Source organism: Onychomys torridus, chromosome 14, assembly GCF_903995425.1.
Source record: "Onychomys torridus chromosome 14, mOncTor1.1, whole genome shotgun sequence".
Lineage (NCBI taxonomy): Eukaryota > Metazoa > Chordata > Mammalia > Rodentia > Cricetidae > Onychomys > Onychomys torridus.
The window spans coordinates 43,655,880-43,677,055 of NC_050456.1; the positions used below are offsets into that span (position 1 = coordinate 43,655,880).

The 21,176-nt window shown below is 40.2% G+C and overlaps 1 protein-coding gene across 1 annotated transcript in view; it reads right to left on the minus strand.

The window, feature by feature from the left end:
- Positions 1 to 21,176, minus strand: part of Kcnh5 (potassium voltage-gated channel subfamily H member 5) — a 303,831-nt gene that overhangs the window by 204,036 nt on the left and 78,619 nt on the right. Inside the window, exon 7 of the mRNA XM_036205975.1 lies at positions 8,083 to 8,509. Coding sequence (XP_036061868.1) covers positions 8,083 to 8,509 — 427 coding nt within the window. The remainder of the gene's footprint in view (positions 1 to 8,082; positions 8,510 to 21,176) is intronic.

Genomic DNA, 21,176 nt, shown 5'->3' on the forward strand with positions numbered 1-21,176 from the left:
ACTTCAGAATATCTGTTTTCAAAGATTATTTCTTTCCTTTTTTATAAATTGACCTTTTTTTAATTTATTTTATATCCTGACCACAGCTTCTCCTCCCCCATCTTCCCATTCCTATCCCCCACTTCTCCTTCCCTCTTCCCCCTTCAATCCACCCCTCCTCCACATCTGTTCAGAAAGGGGCAGGCCTCCCATGGGTGCCAACAAAGCATGGCATGTCAAGTTGAGGCGGAACTAAGCTCCTCTCCTTGTATTAAGGACTGATGGCTAGGGAGCCTGCATGGGACCAGCCTAGGCCCTCTGCATATGTGTGATGACTGTGTGGCTTGGTCTACTTGTGGGACTCCTGGAAGTGGGAGTGGGACCTGCTCTAAAACTTTGGCTGGCTTTGGAAAATCTGTTCCTAATGCAGGGTTGCCTTGTCCATCAACTTTTTGATAAAATGTTTTTCATAGTTTTTGTGTTATAAGGTCCAAAATGGTGCTTGTCAAACAGTCAACACAGATAACTTCTTTTTCCCCTTTTTTCCTTTGACATACATACATACACACACACACACACACACACACACACACACACACACACACACACACACACGAGGAAGCCTTAAAACCATAGCAATGATGATGAACAGCACATACTCAATTCTGAAGCCAGCAATGGTGTGTTTTTTGCTTATTTTCCTTGATAGTTAAAATTTTTAAAAAATGATTACAAACAGCTGCAACATTTGTGTTTGGTATTCTGTACATATGTGTCTAATAAGGCCTGGAACTGTGCAAGGTAAAACACTTCATAAGTCTGAAAGATTTCTATAAACTTCTCAGTTTATTTGCAGGGAAATATGACATGAAATCACCAAAGACTGAAGAACTAAGAAGGATATTAAAATGCATTTCTTTGGAACAGTCTGGCTATAGAACCTGAACTTACACAGAGACTTAAGCAGAAATGCAAACCCAATTGGCAGAAGGATGCTAAGTAACAGAATGTATGGAGAAAATGTCTACTCATGCATGGAAATGAGACAGCAGAAACACAATGAAGGTGATGGCCAGGCTTAAAACTAGACAGGAACTACAGATGAGAGGGGGAAAGATCTAGGCCTAGCAGATATAATCAGCCACAAACAACATAAAGAATAAAATAGAATCAACTCTGAGTCAATGAAGTGTTGAAACTACATGAAAATTTCCAGCAGAAATAGATGCAGAGGTAGAGTAATGGGAGAAAACACTGGTGATGCATCTACTGGCTATCTGCTTAGACCTTGAACCAACACACCAACTAAGAGGCTTGAACTGGGCCAAAACAGCTACCAGAGCTTCTGGAATCCCAAAGAAAAACAAATGTAGATGAGCTGATGGCAAACTTCACAGAAGAATCAGAGTCAAGGCTCAGAGTACTTTATCTCCCTGGTCAGTGATTTTCATCAAAACCCTCTCTGGGGCACACATAAAGACAGGAAAGCCTCCTCATAACTATCCGGGTCCTCTTCAACCTCATTCATTTGCACAGTTCAGTAGGATCAAGTAAGAAATGGTCAGGAATTATTCAATTGTTGAGGGTACGGAAGTAGAAGGCCCTGCTCATGACATTTTAAAAGCAAGTGGAACAAGGTAAACTTGATTTCAGTTCTTGAGTATTTGAAAAACATGGGTAAATGGCAGAGAACGTGGTGACTGGCGTTTGCTGGGGTAGTTTCTAGTAGGGTAGCTTTAAGGGAATTTCTGAAAACATGACCTCATGCAGGTCAGTTGAGATCTGCATGAATTCAGGGTGTAGGTGTTGTATAGTGGTTTCCTTAGGGATTAAACCTTCCATCTCAAGGGAAGGCCCTTAAGAAACCAGATGTTTTAGGGAGATGAAACATTCCATCCTGAGTGGGAACACATTAAGTTCAGGAAGTAAACAACTCACTAGCTTCAAAAAGTCCCTGAAACTGACTAGATTCACCAGTCTCTTTCCTCCACAAGCACATATAAGCTTCAAGGACTTCTGAGTGATATCTTTAGACAAGCCAAGTAGACTAAAAAAGCAGAGAACAGCCAAATGTTCTAGAAGGAAAGACTAGCTGGTGCTTGGAAGAAGTTCAAACAAATTAAGCTTCTTGGAAAGGGTACACTTCAACCTGCTAGGTTGCCTGCAAGCTGTGCAGTGTGCTTCCAGTTTCTACCTTGTGTAATGTGTCACCCATGCTAGGGTAGATTGTAGGTAGCACAACTATCTTTGAGTCATGTATGATCTGTTTAGTACCCTCATCCAATTCCTGTAAGTAACTCCAGTAAAACTTAATGATGTGTTTTTTGTTTTTTGGTTTTTGTTTTTTGTTTGTTTGTTTTTTCAGCTCAAAAAAACCCAAAAAAACAAAAACACATCAGAAGTAAACTTCTACCCTCCAGGGTTCTCCCATTGTGCTGTAAGCCTGTATTTAAGACCTCCTCCCTTCTTCAATAAATGGCATCTGGCATTCAAAAGAAGAAGAAGAAGAAGAAGAAGAAGAAGAAGAAGAAGAAGAAGAAGAAGAAGAAGAAGAAGAAGAAGAAGAAGAAGAAGAAGAGAAGAAGAAGAAGAAGAAGAAGAAGAAGAAGAAGAAGAAGAAGAAGAGGAAGAAGAAGAAGAAGAGGGGATCAAGATCATGATGGGGAAACCCACAGAGACAGCTGACCTATGCTAGTTGGAGCTCACTGACTCTGTACTGACAGCTCTGGAACCTGCATGGGACTGAACTAGGCCCACTGAATGTGGGTGACAGTTGTGTGGCTTGATATGTTTGTGGGGTCCCTGGCAGCAGGGCCAGGACTTATCCCAGGTGTATGAACTGGCTTTGTGGAGCCCATTCCCTGTGGTGGGATACCTTGCTCAGCCTTGATACAATGGGGAGGGACTAGGCTCTCCTTCAATTTGGTATGCCAGACTTTGTTGACTACCATGGGAGGCCTTACCCACTCTGAGGAGTGGATGGGGGTAGAGTGGGAGGGAGGTGAGGAGGTGGGAGAAGGGGAAGGAAGGGGAACTGAGGTTGGTATGTAAAATTTAAAAATGTTAATAAATAAATATATTTATTACAAAAAACTTACTGGTTCACCAAGTTAGACTTTGATGGTATCTATACTTTGGTCTACCATCATTTAAGCATCTACGATGGGTAGGTATTTGTTCCCACCTCCCTTGCAATAATATCACACAACCATAGGTCAGGAGGGGAGTGTGATAATTAGAGAGAAATAGATTTGGCTTGATATGCTCAAAGACAGCCAGAAACCTAGCATGAACTGGGAAAAAACAGATAACCGCAGAAAGAATAAAAAATATAGGGGGTAAGGTAGGCTATTGATAGTCCATCAATAAAGATGGAATAGGTAATTAATGACTATTTACTGCAAATAGAAACTTCTCTGATGGGGGCTGAGATGCATTAATCTGTAAGGATACTGATAAGTCATTAGGAGTCAGTTTAATAGGATGCCCATTTAGCATAATCACAGTAGGAGGTTCTCCCCTAGGGCCTATGACCTATCTAGCTACAGGTTCTTGTCCTGACAATGGTACCAGGTTTTCTCTTCTGAGATGGAACTTAAATCCAATCAAATGTAAGAAATCACAGGGTGTTTATGCCACCATTGCACCAGTGGGCATGTCTTTCCAGGGCAATTTTTATCATAGCTCCCAGGGCTCACAACTGGGTAAGACTGATGATGACTTCCTCCTTTGGTAACATGGATAACACCTCCCAGCGTTATGAAAGCTAGCCAGTAGGGATGATACTTCCATATCAGTACCATCTTGATCTCTCCATGTTTGAGTGACTCAATACATTGTGTCTTCAACAACAGGATCTTATTATCAGCTCCAAAAGATAACCAGTAGTATTGGCAATAGCTTGTATTATTTGGGGATCTATAGGACCTCATTAGCCAACAACTCCTAAAATGGTCATGCATCCCTGGCATGGGGCTTTTTATTTGTTACTCTGTGGTATTAAACAAAGTCATTGTTGTCCTGTTTAGGGTAATTCCATTTCAACTCTTTTTATATGTGTCTGTATGGAAGCTTCATATGTGTGTGTGTGTGTGTGTATGTGTGTGTATACATATATATATATATGTGTGTGTGTGTGTGTGTGTGTGTGTGTGTGTGTGTATAATGTGTGTATAATGATTTAATTAATAAAAATCCCTCACAGGTGTACCCAGCCACTTGGGTTTTAGTGAATTTCAGATGTAGTCAAGTTGACAAACAAGAATAGCCATCAGATCTGGGAGGGATTGAAGGCATGAAAATCATCAAAAACACATTGTATGAAATTCTCAAAAAAAGCAAATAAAAATTAAATTAAATAAATTTCTACATGTCTGAGGAAACAGAGTAAGCAATAGAGGTTTTGTTTGTGTGCACTGGAGCTGTCTATGCTGAGGAATGGTGCTGCATCTTTATTTTAAAGGGGGAACTAGGCAGAGACTCTAGGGCAAACACAGCAATGGAAGGAAAACATAAGAGACTACTTCAACAGTCTGAGCTATCAACAACATTGATTTGGTCTTAGGTGGTAAGCTGTGGAAGCACAAAGAAATAATTAAATGTAGTTTGAAGGTCAAGTCAAAAAGTTTTGTTGTAAGTGGGTATAACACATAAGAAAATCAGAAATCTAGGATGCTTCCCAGACTTAGGACTTGAGGAACAAAGGAAATAAAAATATGTTTCAACTTCTACATAGTTTTTATTTTTCTTTGATTGTGTTATAAAATGCTATTCTAGACTACCTATTCTAAAAAAAAAGTTTGGCAAGTTTTTAAAAATCGAAATAAATACTTACTTGTAATCTTGGGCATTTATTACAGACATTGAAGAACTTATATCCATACCAAAAGCTATCTGCAGATGTACAAACACCTTTATCTGTAATACCTTCAAACCAGAAACTTTCAAAAGGAGTCCAAGTTGATAAATCACCAACATACTTGCACATCAGAATGTATTATTGGATAGGTACACTTAGAAGTTGGCAGAATTCTCCCATTGGTTCTCTGTCATTTAGAGTGAGGGATATTATGATTAGAAAGGCTAAATGGAGTAAGGTTGCTTCTGATGAGGAGAAGAGTAAAGTGAATCAAAACCAATATTGCATTCCTGGAGGATTTGCAGAAATTAGTGCCACCATGAAAGATGCAGGGATGGTAGTTCTCACCACATTTCCCTTTAACTCTCCTCCTCTCTGGCCAGTGTAGAAGGCAGGTGGATCATGGAGAATGACAGTTGACTATTGAAAACTCAATCAAGTAGTGACTCCAATTGCAGCTGCTGTACCAGATGTGGTGTCCTTATTTGAGCAGATTAGCACAACTCCTGGTACATGGTATGCAGCTGTTGATCTAGCAAATGCTGTTTTCTCAGTACCTGTCCATAAGGACCACCAGAAGCAATTTTTTTTTTTTTAGTTGGCAAGGCCAACAGTAAACTGTTACAGTTTTACCTCAGAGATATATTAACTCTCCAGCTCTGGTTCATAATTCAGTTTGAAGAGATTTTGATCATCTGGGTTTTTTTCCACAAAATATCACATTGGTTCATTACATTGACAATATTACACTGATTGGCTAAGTGAGCAGGAGGTAGCAACCACTTTGAACTCACTGGTAACACATACACACATCAGACAATGGGAAATAAATCCAATCAAATTTCAAAGGCCTTCTACCTCAGTGAAATACATAGAAGTCCAGTATGTGAAGCCAGAGACATTCCTTCCAAGGTGAAGGATAAGTTATTGTACCTAGCCCCTCCCACCACCAAGAGAGAAGCACAACATTTAGTGGGCCCATTTGGTTTCTGGAGGCAGTGTATTCCTCACTTGGGTGTGTTACTCTGGCCCATATGCAGAATGGCTCAGAAAGCTTCTAGTTTTTGTTTGTTTGTTTGTTTGTTTGTTTGTTTTAGAGCTGAGGATCGAACCCAGGGCCTTGTGCTTGCTAAGCAAGCACTCTACCACTGAGCTAAATCCTCAACCCCAGCTTCTAGTTTTGAGTGGGGCCTGGAACAGAAGGTTCTTGAACTTGAGGTGTCAGTGGCAAGTAGGGATGCTGTTTTGAGCCTTTGGAGCAAGGTTTTACCATCATCTGCAGACAACTATTCTCCATTTGAAAGACAGCTCTTAGCCTGCTATTGGAGCCTTAGTGGAAAAGGAATGTTTGACATTGGACCACCAAGCTACTATGAAACCTAAGATGCCCTTCATGAGCTTGGTTTTATCTGACCCATCAGTCCCTACAGTAACATGTGCACAGCAGCAATCTATTACCAAATGGAAGTGGCATATATATGATTGGACCTGAACAGGTTCTGAAGGCACAAGCAAGTTACATGAAGAAGTTGATCAAATGCCTATGGTTTCCACTCCTGTTACAATACTGTCTGCTGACTAGCATGCACCTATCACTTCATTGGGTATTCCCTATGGTGGATTAACTGAGGAAGAGAAGACTAGGACCTGGTTTACTGATGGTTCTGCTCGTTACGCAGGCACCACCCATAAGTGGACAGCTACAGCATTACAACCCCTTTCTGGGACAACACTGAAAGACACCAACTAGCAAAGGGAAATCTTCGCAGTGGAGAGAACTCTAGGCAGTATGCAGTCATTATTTAAAATAAAAAGGTTACCAAATTCTAGGTCTGCATAAGAATCAAGCAACATGTATTTCACAAATATTAATAGTCATATACTGTTGAATTCTGCATTTGACAGAATGTTTTCTTTAGCACATTATTGCCCAAATATCTTTTTGATATGAGTATCAGTTCAATTAATCATGGGAGATCTCTGTATATGTAGAGTATATTCCCCCCTAAAGGCCCCTGGAATAGATAACAATTGCATTCTGATCTGCCCTCTCACTGAAACCCTAATCCACACTAGGAACTCGGGTATTCTTGTCTCTGAGGCTCTATAAAAGATGATTAAAGTGGAGAACTAAAGACCTACTAACACTGATGCTCTAATAGCTTCCGCACAGTAAAATATTAAAGCCTAGACTCAATCTATTCACTGTTCAGGCCGACCAATGACCCTGAACTCTAGATCTTTCTCATGAATGCCCGTATCTGAAGCTCTATAATTTGGAGCCCTGGGGGAAAAAAGAAAGGCTGACACTCAACATCAATGCTAATGACTTCAAGGGTTATGACATATGTTAATAGCAACCTTAGCACAACACTCTTAAAGTTACTCAAGGTGTCTGAACTAGGCTTGAATGAGTTATATAGGTCAGCTTAAAGGTAGAAATGCCTGAAAACTGTCCTTTGAGACACTTTAAAACAGCATCTGAGGTTTGTACCGCTTTCATGTCTGCAACTCTGCTGCCATTCAGCCAGAATGTGGGGGCAGAGTGCATGGTCTTCAGTTCTTTGAAATGACATTCTACTTTCAAGAACATCACCAAGTCACTGTAGTCAGGCAGGCGTATTGATTCTTGGACCCTTGTCACTGCTTAAGACCTTCAGTTCTCCAGTCCTTTCATTCTCTGTCACAAACTCAACTGACTGCAGTGTTTGTCAAAGAATTACATTTATGAACTTTTTTTCACTAGTCTTCATTATTAAAAAAAAAAATCAAACTGTATCCTGAAGTCCACTTTAATTCAGAAATTCAGTTATTGACTAAAATATTTTCTAACTTATGGTCTTACATCATATCCCATCTGCTTTTTTAGAAATCCAACTGCCAACAAAACCTACAAAATGTGCCAGACACCTCCTGTCTAGATACCAGAGCTAGTTCCTTCTCAAGAGCTGCCAGGTACAACACCATGCATAAAATCAAATCGCAGACTTCCCAGTCTGAGATTTTTTACCATCCTTCTCACACCGTTTTTTCATGTGCTAATACATTCTAAAGAGTATATACATTCCCTGCATCTTTATTTCCTACAGCTGAATCAAAAGTAAACCAATTGCAAATGGCTTCAATTAAAACCTTTCTTAAGAAACAGTAGATCATTTCCATCCAGTCGGAGTTAAGCCGGGGGTAAAAAAAAAAAATTCAAACACTAAAATCATTTTGAATAGAGAAAGAAAAAGGAAACTTACAGCCAACCATCATCATGGCGACTGAGAACATCTTCTCCACATCTGTGGTCGGAGCTATGTTTCCAAATCCTATGGTTGTAAGGCTCGTCATGGTGAAGTAGAGGGAGGACACGTACAGGGAGTCCTTGCTGGGTCCTCCTTCCCAGATCCCTGCACTGGTGTTGTAGCGATAGGGAGTCCCAATGCTCAAGGCCAACTGGTAGAGCCAGCTGTCTATTTGAATGGTGTTGGTGACTTCATCAATGACCTCATAGTCTCCAATGCTGTACCAGATACAAGCCAGCCAGTGGGCAACCAACCCAAATACACACACCAGGAGCACAAGGACCGCGGCTCCATACTCCAGGTAATGGTCCAGTTTCCTAGCAACACGGCCCAGGCGTAGGAGGCGCACCACCTTCAAAGAACTGAAGAGACTGCTGATTCCCTGCACAAATGAAAAGAAAGTTAAATGACAATTGGAAACAACATATTAGGTTATCTTTATGACTTGATCACCCAATTATATAAAAACACACACACATAAGAAAACTCCAATTTTAAATAAGCAAGAAAAAGCCAAAATGATAAATATTTTTCTTTAAAATGCAAATTCCATCCTACCCAGGCAGGACTAGAATATTTTAAAATTTACTAGCTGAAATAAGTTTCCAATAACTAAGAACTGTTAAATCTAAGAGAAGTACGATTTTCAAATGTACTCTACACAGAGTATAGATAAAGAGGTGTAAATCCAGGCTCTTTCTTTTTTTTCTTGCTATGAAAGTTTCCATTATTCCTTATTTTCCAACAGTTAAAAAACTGAACCTTCTGAATAAGGAAACCCAGTCTCGCTATCAAGAAAACCATAAACACTCTGTGCATGTGGGGACAAGAAACAAAGCTCATCATTATTTCTACTGTGTCCTGTCCCAGCCTGCAAGAATAGAGCTGAACCTGAGGTTGGTACACAGACTCCAAATTCCCAGCATCCTCTAGCAATAGTCATAGGGAAGACATCCAAAATATGAGCAGGAAGACATCTATATTTTGTTGAGAAATCTATCAATCAATGAAGGTCCCATGGTCACAGTTTTTGAAGCATATGATAGATTACCTGGACATGGGGTGGAAGGGTGGAGGGGCAGGAAAAATGCATCCCTGGCACAGATTGCAAAACTGACCTGGGAAGCTCTTACCTACCAATCAAGTAAAAGCCATGACCTCCTTACTGTGAACTCTGTTTCCCAGAGGGTGGAGAGAGCATCCACCATGACCTCCTCTGACCAATGGAAGGACTGATGAGGCGAAACAGAGATGACATTAACAAGACTTGAATCACAGAGTGGTGAAGCTCTTGACATTTAAGGAGGAAAAAAAAGTTCAGAATGCATCTGCTCTATTATACTTTTTTTTTAAGCCATGAAAATTTTTGAAGAGAAAGGGAAAGCAGAAGACAAGCAGAAGCGACAGATACCGAGAACGTGAGAAGTAGCAGGTCATTCTAGTGGTTTCGTCTCCACCTGGCTTTCTTTAGGCTGGCCTCAATTTCACTCGCCAGCTCTCAGATGCTGTGACACATAAACAGCCTGGAAATAAATTCTCATCGCACTTGAACATTTGGAGTAAAAATAAGACACCAAACTTTTGGGAGTTAAAAGAAGTAGAATGGAGGCTGAGGACACAGCTCAATCTGTGAAGTGCTTGCTTCTCCCGTATGAGGAACCTGGTTCAAACCCAAGAAATCATGTCAAAGAGGTCAGGCATGGTGGCAGAAGCCTGTGAACACAGCACTGGGGAGGCAGAGGAGGAAACGGTTTCTGATGGGAGACTCTATCTCAAAAAATAAAGTAAAATGAAAATAAGGTGGACAGTGTTTGAGAAGGAGTAATTCCTTGATGTGTACACAAACATGTACAGATAAACACACACACACAGAGAGAGAGAGAGAGAGAGAGAGAGAGAGAGAGAGAGAGAGAAGGAGGGAGGGAGAAACACAGAGGAAGAGAGGGAGGGAGGGGGAGGGAAGGGAAGGAGGGAGAGAGGGAGGGAGGGAGATAGAAAAAGAAAGAAAGAGAGAGATAGGGGGAGGGGAGGGAGGAAGGGAGAGGGGGAGGGAGGAGAGGGAAAGGAGGGAGGGAGAGGGAGAGAGAGAGAGAGGGAGGGAGGGAGGGAGAGGGGGAGGAAGGGAGGGGAGGAGGGGGGGAAAAATAAGAAGAAAAAATAGCAGTTGATTAGCTTGAACTGTTTGGGAGGCACCCAGGCAGTGGGACGGGACCTGTCCTTAGTGCATGAGCTGGCTGTTTGGAACCTTGGGCTTACACAGGGACACTTTGCTCAGCCTGGAAGGAGGGGACTGGACCTGCCTGTACTGAATCCACCGGGTTTAAATGAATCCCCAGGGGAGTCTTGGCCCTAGAGGAGATGGGAATAGAGGGGAGGGGCTTGGGGGAAGGTGGGGGGGGGGGCAGGAGGGGGGAGGACAGGGGAACCCATGGCTAATATATAAAATTAAATTAAATTATAAAATTTTAAAAAGTTGGGAAAAAAGAAGAAAAGTAGACGTAATACAGTGACATCAATGTAAGTAGGTTCAAGACAGCTCAGAAACGCTCAAATATGGAGCTGTATAATTGTCAACAAGAAAGAAAATACGGGCTTATGGAACACATCTGTATTCCAGGCTCTGGGTTCAGTGCTGGGAACATTAAGATAAATATTCCTGGTGTCTGCTTTAAAGGGACTCATAATTAAAATTCTTGAAAACTCAGAGTTCAATTTTTTTTTTAAATTTTAAATGCTGCTGTTGATGCTGGTTTGTTTGTTGTTGTTGTTGTTGTTGTTGGTTTTTTTTTTTTTAGCTTAAATTTGTAAAGAAGTGGTAGAGCTTCTCTTTAAATGCCGCCGGGGGGGGGGGGGGGAGTCATTTCTGCTTGAATTCTTCTCCATTAAAACAAAAGGAAAACCACAGGAGATATTTTTTACCCCATTTGAACTAATAAATTGCCACAAGCGCCTGCTAGAATCTATGAATAAGAATCCACTAGAATTGGAGTCCTAAAGAAAGAGCGAATTTATCCAAAAGGAATCACCACTGATCCCCATCTCCTGTCGGGGCCACTTACTCCACAGCATGTTTTCCACAGCCTGGCCCAACTTCACTTACACAATACATGATGCTTCATGGACATAGGTTTGGCTGTAGGTTCCATGATGGCCTTTTTTCCTCTTTAACTTGTTTTTAAATAACTCCCCAATTGGTATGCTTGGCAAAAATCATCTTGCAAGGCTATCCTTCTCCATGTTTCTGGAGAACCCTGGGCCAGGGTTCTCATCAATGAGTACCTCTAGCCTTTTTAGGATTTCATTGATCTTATGCAAAAGGATGGGTGACCCCCAAGACCTCTTCTCTGAACACTCAACAGAAATCACTCTTGAGTGTCTTAAACAAGAGGTAAATGCTGCTATAAATTTCCATGTGAATACGCCATTGGCTCCAAAGGTCTGAATGGGACAGGGATGTTTCTTTCTCCCAACTCAGTCTCTTACTCCTTGCCCTGTAGTACACATCACTGGTACCCACCTGGTCTCTGAGTCTTAACTCTTTCTTCTTTCTGACAGATCAGCTTTACAAGCTCCAGGCTGCTTATTGTTCAAAGTGCTTAAGAGAGCGACATTTACCCAGACAACAAATCTATCAAAATATTCTTTTTTTTCTTGCTCCCGACATGGTTTCATATTCAGTTTTGTGTGGCTCATTGTTGGTGCTGCTATATTTGTTACACTTGTGTAGCTAGTCCCAAATCATACAGTACACGCTACCAGCATAGAATCTTTAAAATGTATATCTGTCTAATGTTCTTTCTGACCTAAAACCATTTCTACTGGCTTATTATTCATGGGATTAAATATTACTTGCCTACTATAATATGTGAACCCTTGATGATCTGGTCCTCATCCACCCCAGCCACTCCTCTGCATGATTTCCAGGCAGTTGCAGGATCTACTTGGCACAGTGAACAGATTCCCAGGCTGCTCCATGCCGTGTTACAACTGGTTAATTCCCTCTACTTAAATCATCCTTTCCTCCCACTTCCTTGGTAACTAGGATCTTACGACATGACAAATGTTCTTTCCTCCACTATCCTCACTATCATGCTCTCACTTTCTCTCTCCACTGAGAACTGGGTGTTAAGCTTTGTGTTATCATACACTCTTTGCACATCTCCAGTGAAACAATTATCATGATCACACTTTATTACAAATCTGTTTCCATGCATGACATGTCAGGAAACTATAAACTCCTTGAGGAGTATATCTATTGTCAATTACCAACCTGGCAGTTGAACCTACATTAAGCGGTCAATACAGTCAATAAATGAAGGAGTAACTTTTAGAATAAGCAAATGTGGGGATGGATCTGGAGTCCCTTGGTTATAGCTAACAAACCAACTTGACAGCACAATGTGGAGAAGAAACAGTCAACGTAACTTTGTGTTGCAAGAATAGAACTCAGAAATGAATATGAAAGAGAAATTATATCTCTGCACTGACCAGGCCACACATTCAGGGGGCACAGTAGATATATTTACCAGAGGGTTGCAGAAAAATAACTAAAACCCACAGACTTTGAGAAACGGGGAAGGAACTGAAAAGAACAGAGAATGGGCAGGACAGGACATAGCTATATCCCTATACAGAGGCCATGAGCGAGGGTGGGTGAGTTCTTTGCAAGGCTAATGTGAGCAACCTGGCTCATGGTTGGACTGACATGAATGGAGGGATGTACCAAGGACATCAACAGCCATGTGCCATGTACCCCTTGCAGTCGGCCAACCCAAAAGCTGGATCATTTGCTGATGCTTGAAAAGGACAGACTAGGTAACAATAAATGCCACATATTTGCTACACACAGGGTACTGTTCTCAGTGTTTTCCATATGTGAACCCATTTATTCTCCAAAATGACTCTGTATGCTAAGTGTCATGAAAACATGGTCCAGAAAAGCTTAGTCATTTCATAAAGTTCATGCAGCTAATAAAGAAGGGGTCTCAGAACAAACATGAGCAGTCTGGCTTCAGACTCCTTGCTCATTCTGAAACTCACTGTGCCAAGACCACATACACTAAACTGAAAGCTGGCTCATATGAGGAGCATTCTCCATAGGATGTGCCTAAAAAGATGACATACTTAACTCCCTTGGCAGAACTCAGTCACGGCAAAGGTGCACAGAGGATGACGGCCTGTGGAGGTACCATAGTTCTGGGACACACAGCAAGTCATTTCACTTTACAGTCATGAGATTCTGACCTTCATTGCTCACAGGATGGAAGAGAGGCTTCAAAGTCACAGCAAGCAAGCAGTGCAAGTGTCCCCAGGCCCAGCCCTCCAGGTCCCTAGCACATTCTTCACAACAACCACTTGCTTTTCAGCCTTGTCTTCCAGGCCCCATCGCACCCCACACAGTCCTGGCAATACGAATCTTGCTAAACACCAGCACTTAGCACATCCTCTGAGGCCTCATCAGGCCTGTGTGATTAAATGCACTCTCTTCTGCTTGACTTTAACATCCACATGTTCACCTTTGTCTACATCCCATGTCATTTCCCACTATTTTTGTGCATAGCAATGGTGCACTAGACCTTTCTGCTGCCAAAGGCAATGCCAAACTTCACCTGTGAACTTGCCTTCAGCCTTCAGTTCATTCATTGTTGTCTAATCAGAAACTGTTACCCAAAGAAACAGATAAATAACTAAGTTGGCTTTGCTTAGAAATTCCCCATTATTTGGATCAAAATGAATCTCATGCAACCAGTACAAATAAAAACTCAGAATAACTTAAAGCCAAATGTCCATCCCAGCAGAATGGATAAGGTATACTATCTTCATTCAATGGAATACTATCTAAAAATAAACTAGAATTATACCTAATAACAGGGATAAGTATAAGAATACCATGTTAAACAAAATCAATAAGACACCAAAGAGTATATACTATATGATTCCATTTGCGTGAAGTTCAAAAAGAAGCTAAATTACCCTACGGGGTAAGAAGTGAGATTTCATTATTGGGGAGGGGTAGTGACAGGGTGGGTTTGCTTTGTGAAGTTCCACGAACTGTATGCCTAAGGTTGATGTGCTTTTCTTAAAGGACATTGGAAGACCCCATGGTCTTGCCTGTGATGTTAACATATCATCAGACACAGGTTCAGATGAATGATTCTTCACTCATTCTATTACTAGAGAGCAGGATTAGCCAAATTCTGTATCTAAAACAAAGTATTTTCTAATCTTATGGTTCATTTCTATGACCTTTACAATGGGATACAAATTAGATTTAATTCGCTGGTAACTTTAATTTCACTCCTCTGATAATAGGGGATATTTTCAGACTTTTCTTCAAAAACTTCTCTCCTAGTCTACACATACTTTTATTAACAATTTCTTGATTCTCTATTTTCTACCAGTGTTATCTGTTCATTGTTTTCTGCTTTATTTCACTCCAAACTTTGCAGTCCTTGTGTAACCCCTCCATGCCCCACGGCTTTCTGCCTTATTCTAGCCTCTGAGATCTTACAGCACAAATCCCTGAGACACCTCTGGCAGAAAAAATTATCAAACACAGAAAATGCATAATAGAACACAGCAGGGCTAACGGGGAACTCTCCTTCATCCCATGCGCCTTCCCCATCTTTGCCAATTTCCTTCCTTGATAAGCCCTCCAAGGCCATAGTAGAGCAGGAAACATCCTAGAGCAAGAGAAATCAGCATGCTAGAAACTGTTTCATTGTTTTGTGGACTTCCACATTAAGAACTATTGAGAACAAGACCTTGAAATGATAAAGCCATCTAAAACACATATCAGTTAGTTGAGCTGATCATCACTAATAATAGTAGACATGTAATTCAGCCAAAATTCTTTCTTACCTTATTCCTTTCCTTGTTATGTAAACATAAGAATAATCAGGACTTTCCTTGACTAATAATAATAATAATAATAATAATAATAATAATAATAATATCACATGAAAATTAAAGGAGGGCAAAAGACCAGATATTTAGACACAGTGTCCCAATTCATGGCTTTTCACCTATACCTTGCCATCTTACAACACAGGATTCTGTGAGAGATTATTTAAAAAACACACACAGCTGGGATTATTTCCCTTCCTGTGTCAGTTCTCCTCTGCAAAGTGACTTGCAACCCTCCAATTAGGAGATAGGATTGATTTCAGAGGCCATGGATCTGAGCCAGCCTTATGGCTTGTTTTGCCTAGCAGAATGTAATATCAGTGCTCTTGTGTCAGTTCCAAACCTAGACCACCTTGCCCAGCTCTACTCACAGTCTTAGGAGCCAACATAGCTACTGTATGAAGAAGACCAACTAAGCTTTGGGAGGAAGAAAAGCCACAGAAGTGCCACAGAAGTGGCCCTTTGCACCATTGACTTCCACCACCTCAGCTCTAGTCAATTCAGAATATAGGAGAACTTGACTGAAATAAGCCCAGTAGCCCAGTTCAGAACTGCTCATTTAAAACACAGATTCTCTAGTTATAAGCAATAAAAAAATGTCATAGTTGAATTGCAGAAGAAAATATAAAGATCTTTCAGATATAATAGATTTAAACCAAAATCAAGTAGGCAAGACATAGGCCTGCAAATTGAAACATGTTAATATACAATTATTAGGTATCATTAGTCTATTATATCAGAAAACATGTTGTTAACATACATAACATTTTTTGATTCATAACAATCAATTCTCCAAAGCAGGGAACTAAAAAATTATGACTGCAAAAAGCTTGAAAATATTTCTGAAATCCAATCTTACCGAAAATCTCATCAGTATTTTAACTGGTACCAATGCAAATAGCCTTTCAATAAAGCAACACCAGGGCTCATCCACCAATTTATATGCAACAGCTTTCCCAAGTCTCAGATATCCACTCCCATGGACACAATCTGAAGTGTATCATATTTGTTGCAGTCTCAATCACTTTGAATTGAAATATGTAGTTGGTATGTAAAATGAATAAAAAAACATTCTTAGTAAAAAGAAAAACAGAAAAATCCTTCTATTGGGTTACATGCTCTTCTATGTTGAGTTCAGTGATGCAGTGATACAAAATGCAACAGTTCAATTTCAGTCAGGTAACAGACATTTTCCCTCAATCTCTCAACCCTCTGAAATCTGTATTTCTCTTGTTATATAGCACCATAATTTTAACAACATCAACAATAGAAATTCCTTAGTACTTCATACTCTTCTTATATTCTCTATCAAAGTCTGAACCCTCACCAATTTTCAACTTTCTATATACCTGAATAAAAGTTACTCAAGAAGCCACACAATAAAGGAGATCATTTATACTATAAATTCACTAGTCAACTTCAATGCATTTCTCAACTACCAAGCACTTTTGCTAGTTTACTTGTAATTTCATTTACTCACAGTATTTTAAACTGTCTCTACTCTAGCTCTAACCATTCCTCATTCAATTATATTTTCCCATAGACATTTAAATATTTTATAGCTTTCAGTAAAAATGATCTTATACCCCCTTCACTGTCTTGAAGATGTTGTCTGGTTAAGAAATCAGACACCAAGAAGTATCCTTGCCATCTTTTTTTGGGGGGTTGTTATTATTATTATTATTATTATTATTATTATTATATTTCTGTTATAATTTTACACATCAGCCATGGGTTCCCCTGTCCTCCCCTCTCCCGCCCCCAACCTCACCTTTCCCCCATCCCCTCCCCTCCATTCCCATCTCCTCCAGGGCCAAGACTCCCCTGGGGATTCATTTAAACCCGGTGGATTCAGTACAGGCAGGTCTAGTCCCCTCCTTCCAGGCTGAGCAAAGTGTCCCTGTGTTAACCCAAGGTTCCAAACAGCCAGCTCATGCATTAAGGACAGGTCCCATCCCACAGCCTGGATGCCTCCCAAACAGTTCAAGCTATTCAATTGTCTCATTTATCCAGAGGGCCTGATCCAGCTGGGAGCTCCACAGCCTTTGGTTCATAATTCATGTGCGTCCATTTGTTTGGCTATTTGTCCCTGTGCTTTTCCAATCTTGGTCTCAACAATTCATGCTCTTACAGTCCCTCCTCTTTCTCAGCTATTGGACACCTGGAGCTCCACCTGGAGCCTGGCTGAGGATCTCTGCATCCACTTCCATCAGTTACTGGATGAGAGTTCCAGCTTGACTGCTAGGGTGTTTGGCCATCTGATCACCAGACTAGGTCAGATCAGGCTTTCTTTCGACCATTGCCAGCAGTCTACAGAGGATATATCATTGTGGATTTCTGGGGACCTCTCGAGCACTCTGCCTATTCCTGTTCTCATGTGGTCTTCATTTATCATGGTCTGTTATTCCTTGTTCTCCCTTTCTGTTCTTGATCCAGCTGGGATCTCCTGCTCCCCTAAGCTTTCTTTCCCTAAAACCTTGCCCTTCATTACTCCCACTGTCGTCTAGGTTGTTCATGTAGATCTCATCCATTTCTCTGTCATTGGGTGATCCCTGGGTCTTTCCTAGGGTCCCATTTTCTAGGTAGCCTCCCTGGAGTTGTGTAGAAGTCTAGTCATCTTTGTTTTACATCTAGTATCCTCCTATGAGTGAGTACATGCCATGTTTGTCCTTCTGAGTCTGGGTTACCTCACTCAGGATGATTTTGTCTAGATCCATCCATTTGCCTGCAAACCTCATGATGTCATTGTTTTTCTCTGCTGAGTAGTACTCCATTGTGTATATGTACCATATTTTCTTTATCCATTCTTCAGTTGAAGGGCATCTAGGTTGTTTCCAGGTTCTAGCTATTACAAACAATGCTGATATGAACATAGCTGAGCAAATGCCCTTGTGGTATGATTGAGTATTCCTTGGGTATATGCCCAAGAGTGCTATAGCTGGGTCTTAGGGGAGATGGATTCCCAAATTTCTAAGGAAGCACTATATTGATTTCCAAAGTGGATGTACAAACTTGCATTCCCACCAGCAGCGGAGGAGAGTTCCCCTTGCTCCAAATCCTCTCCAGCATAAAATGCAATCTTACCAAAAGCAATCTACAGATTCAATGCAATCCCCATCAAATTACCAACACAATTCTTCACAGATCTGGAAATAATAATACTCAACTTCATATGGAAAAACAAAAAACCCAGGATAGCCAAAAGAATCCTGTACAACAAAACAACCTCTGGAGGCATCATGATCCCCTACCTCAAGCTCTACTATAGAGCTACCATAATAAAAACAGCTTGGTACTGGCATAAAAACCAACATGTGGACCAATGGAATCGAATTGAAGGCCAATTTTTTTTTAACATCCATTACTCCTAATCTACCTTTAAATTTTATTAGTTTTAATACCTAAGTATCTCTCAAACAACTACTCTTTTCCATCTCCACTGTCCCCACAGTGTGAGCTTCTCTCTCCTACACCCACCAGAGTTTTTTAAGCTTCAAGGCATTTATTAGAATGCATTCAGCCTGTTATGAACATTATAAAACAGTCTTATTGTGAGAATCACTACCAGCTTATCATTTTAGCTTTTACTTATTCCAAACTTTGTTCAGCTTTATATCCATGAACTAGCCCATGCTTATCACTCAACTCTCAATCTCCACTACTCTTCTGTTCCCTAAGCACCTTACTACTGAATCATTGAATATACCTGGCTCCCTCAAACACAAGGACTATGCATTTGTCATTTGTTCTAGATGGAATGTTCTACAATTCTTAGTCTCTCTGTCCTTAGCCTACATGGCTCTATTAATACTTTACAGCTCAGCACAGTCATCATCTCCTCAGAGAACCATTCCTTTCCTATTTAGACCAGGTCATTTCATTATATAATCTCAAAGAAACCTACACATTTCCATCATGATATTTGTATTTGTGATTGGGTGTGCCCATCATATTATTTTCATTCTTGGATCCACAAGTCAGCCTGTGGTATTTTGTCACATAATAGGCACTCAAATATTTATTGAAAAACTAGTACACCAATAAAGGAATAAAATAATAAATATATAAGTCTCTCATAATAATTTCTGACTCCTCCAGCATTGATATTGTAATAAATAATTAAGAGATATTTAATTTTTATAAGTAAACTATATCAGGCAACTTGATAGAAACCACAAAACAATAATAAGTTTTGTTTCATAAGTATTGGGCTTTTATTCTAAATAGATTTTATACATGAATGACTACATATTCCATTTCCATTTCCTTTTGTAGAGTGCAATTTAAAGACTGAGAGAAAATTGCAAACTACATTTGTTATCTGAACCTCTAACCCAGATAACAAATTCTATTGCCTACTTTCTATTCAGAACTTACTTCTCTGACTCATGCTACCAAGAGCTCCAGAGGGAAATAATCCTAATTACTCCAAGCATTAGCAGCATCCTTCAGTAGGAGATCTGAATTTAAATGACTTGTACATGACACCTGCTTTTGGACAATTTGCATTCTTACTGATTCACAGTGACTTGCATAGATAGATAGATAGATAGATAGATAGATAGATAGATAGGTAATACAAACATACATACATACATACATACATACACACATACATACATACATACATATGTGCACACACACACAACAGGTAAAGAAAGGGAATGTTTCCATTTAGCAACAACAATTTACTAAAATTTTTAATGCTTCTCATTGCAGAAGTGACTTTAATATCTACTGGGTCAACAGTAAATACAAGGCCTGATCAAAATATGCAGCCTACAGAGAGGTATATTTGACTAAAACCTTTGAGGTCTCCAAACATTATATTTACACCCTAAACAAAGTTTTCGGATGCTTGAAATCCTTCTTCAATAGATTATACAGCCTTTATAATCAAATCTAAACTCTGTAACACAGCCTGCCTTTGCCCCCCTCGCCCCCCCCCAGCCGCACTCTGAAGCTGTCTCTATACTCTGTTCATAGAGAACTTCTTCCCTTCCTTCAAAACTGCCATATTCTCTTTCCCCTGAGGGATCTCCAAGTATCTTGTTTAAAACTGTTTCTCTAATCTTCCAGCTGCTTCTTTTGCCTGATAAATTCCTACTCATCTTCCAGGTCTGCGCTTAAGTATCACTGCTTTAGAGACCTGTCTTATCTATTCCCTTCCTCAAAGAAGATGGGATTCTTGCAGTACAGCACTGATAATTGGTCCAAGGAATTCTGGCAGAATAAAGTAATGGGCAGTGAAATTTGAAAAAGGCTAAAGCAATTGTAATTAACTATGTAAGCAAATGAAAAGTGGAGAAGTTAAGTATAAGTCCCATTATTTTTTGTCAACTTGACGCAGGCTAGAATTACTAGGGAAGAGGGAACTGCCTCCATCAGGTTGGCTTGTATGCAAGTCTGTGAGACATTTTCTTGTTTGATGTGAGATGGTTGTGGGAGGGGCCATCCCTGGCCAGGTGGTCCTGGGTTTCATAAGAAAGCAAGCTGAGCAGGTGATGGGCAGCCAATGAGTAAATGGCTTTTTACTGTGGTCCCTGCCTTGGCTCCTACTTAAGTTCCTGCCATGATTTCTGTTGATGATGGCTGTGACAGCAAAAGTGTCAAGCAAACAAATCCTTCCATCCTAAGTTGTTTTGGGTCAGTGTTTCACCATGGCAATGAAGAAGGAAACTAGAACAGGGTATAAGCCAGAGTTTTCCAGGGAAACAGAACTAATAGAAGACTACAGATAGAATTAAAAAAGGAGACAGTATAAAGAGAGGAAAAAGATGTATAAGGTATTACATCCATCAAGAGAGATGTCTACAGCTCTCTATAGACCTCTATTTATATCTATCTGTCAAGAAAGGCTTTTGAGAAATGAGTTCACATGATTACAAGGGCTTTACAGCCCCACATGTTGCCATTTGTAAACTGAAGGTTCAAGAGAGTAGATAGCATAATTCAACCCAATGTAAAGACTAAGAATGAGAACTTTTTTATCAGTCCTAGTCTCTGAACAAGACAACATGAGATGAAATACCCAATCAAGTGATAAAACAAGAAAGGGGGAAAAGACAAATAAGAAGAAGAGGAAGAATTTCTCTTTTCTCCATCTTTGTTCCATTTGGGTTCTTAACATACTGAAAGAGACT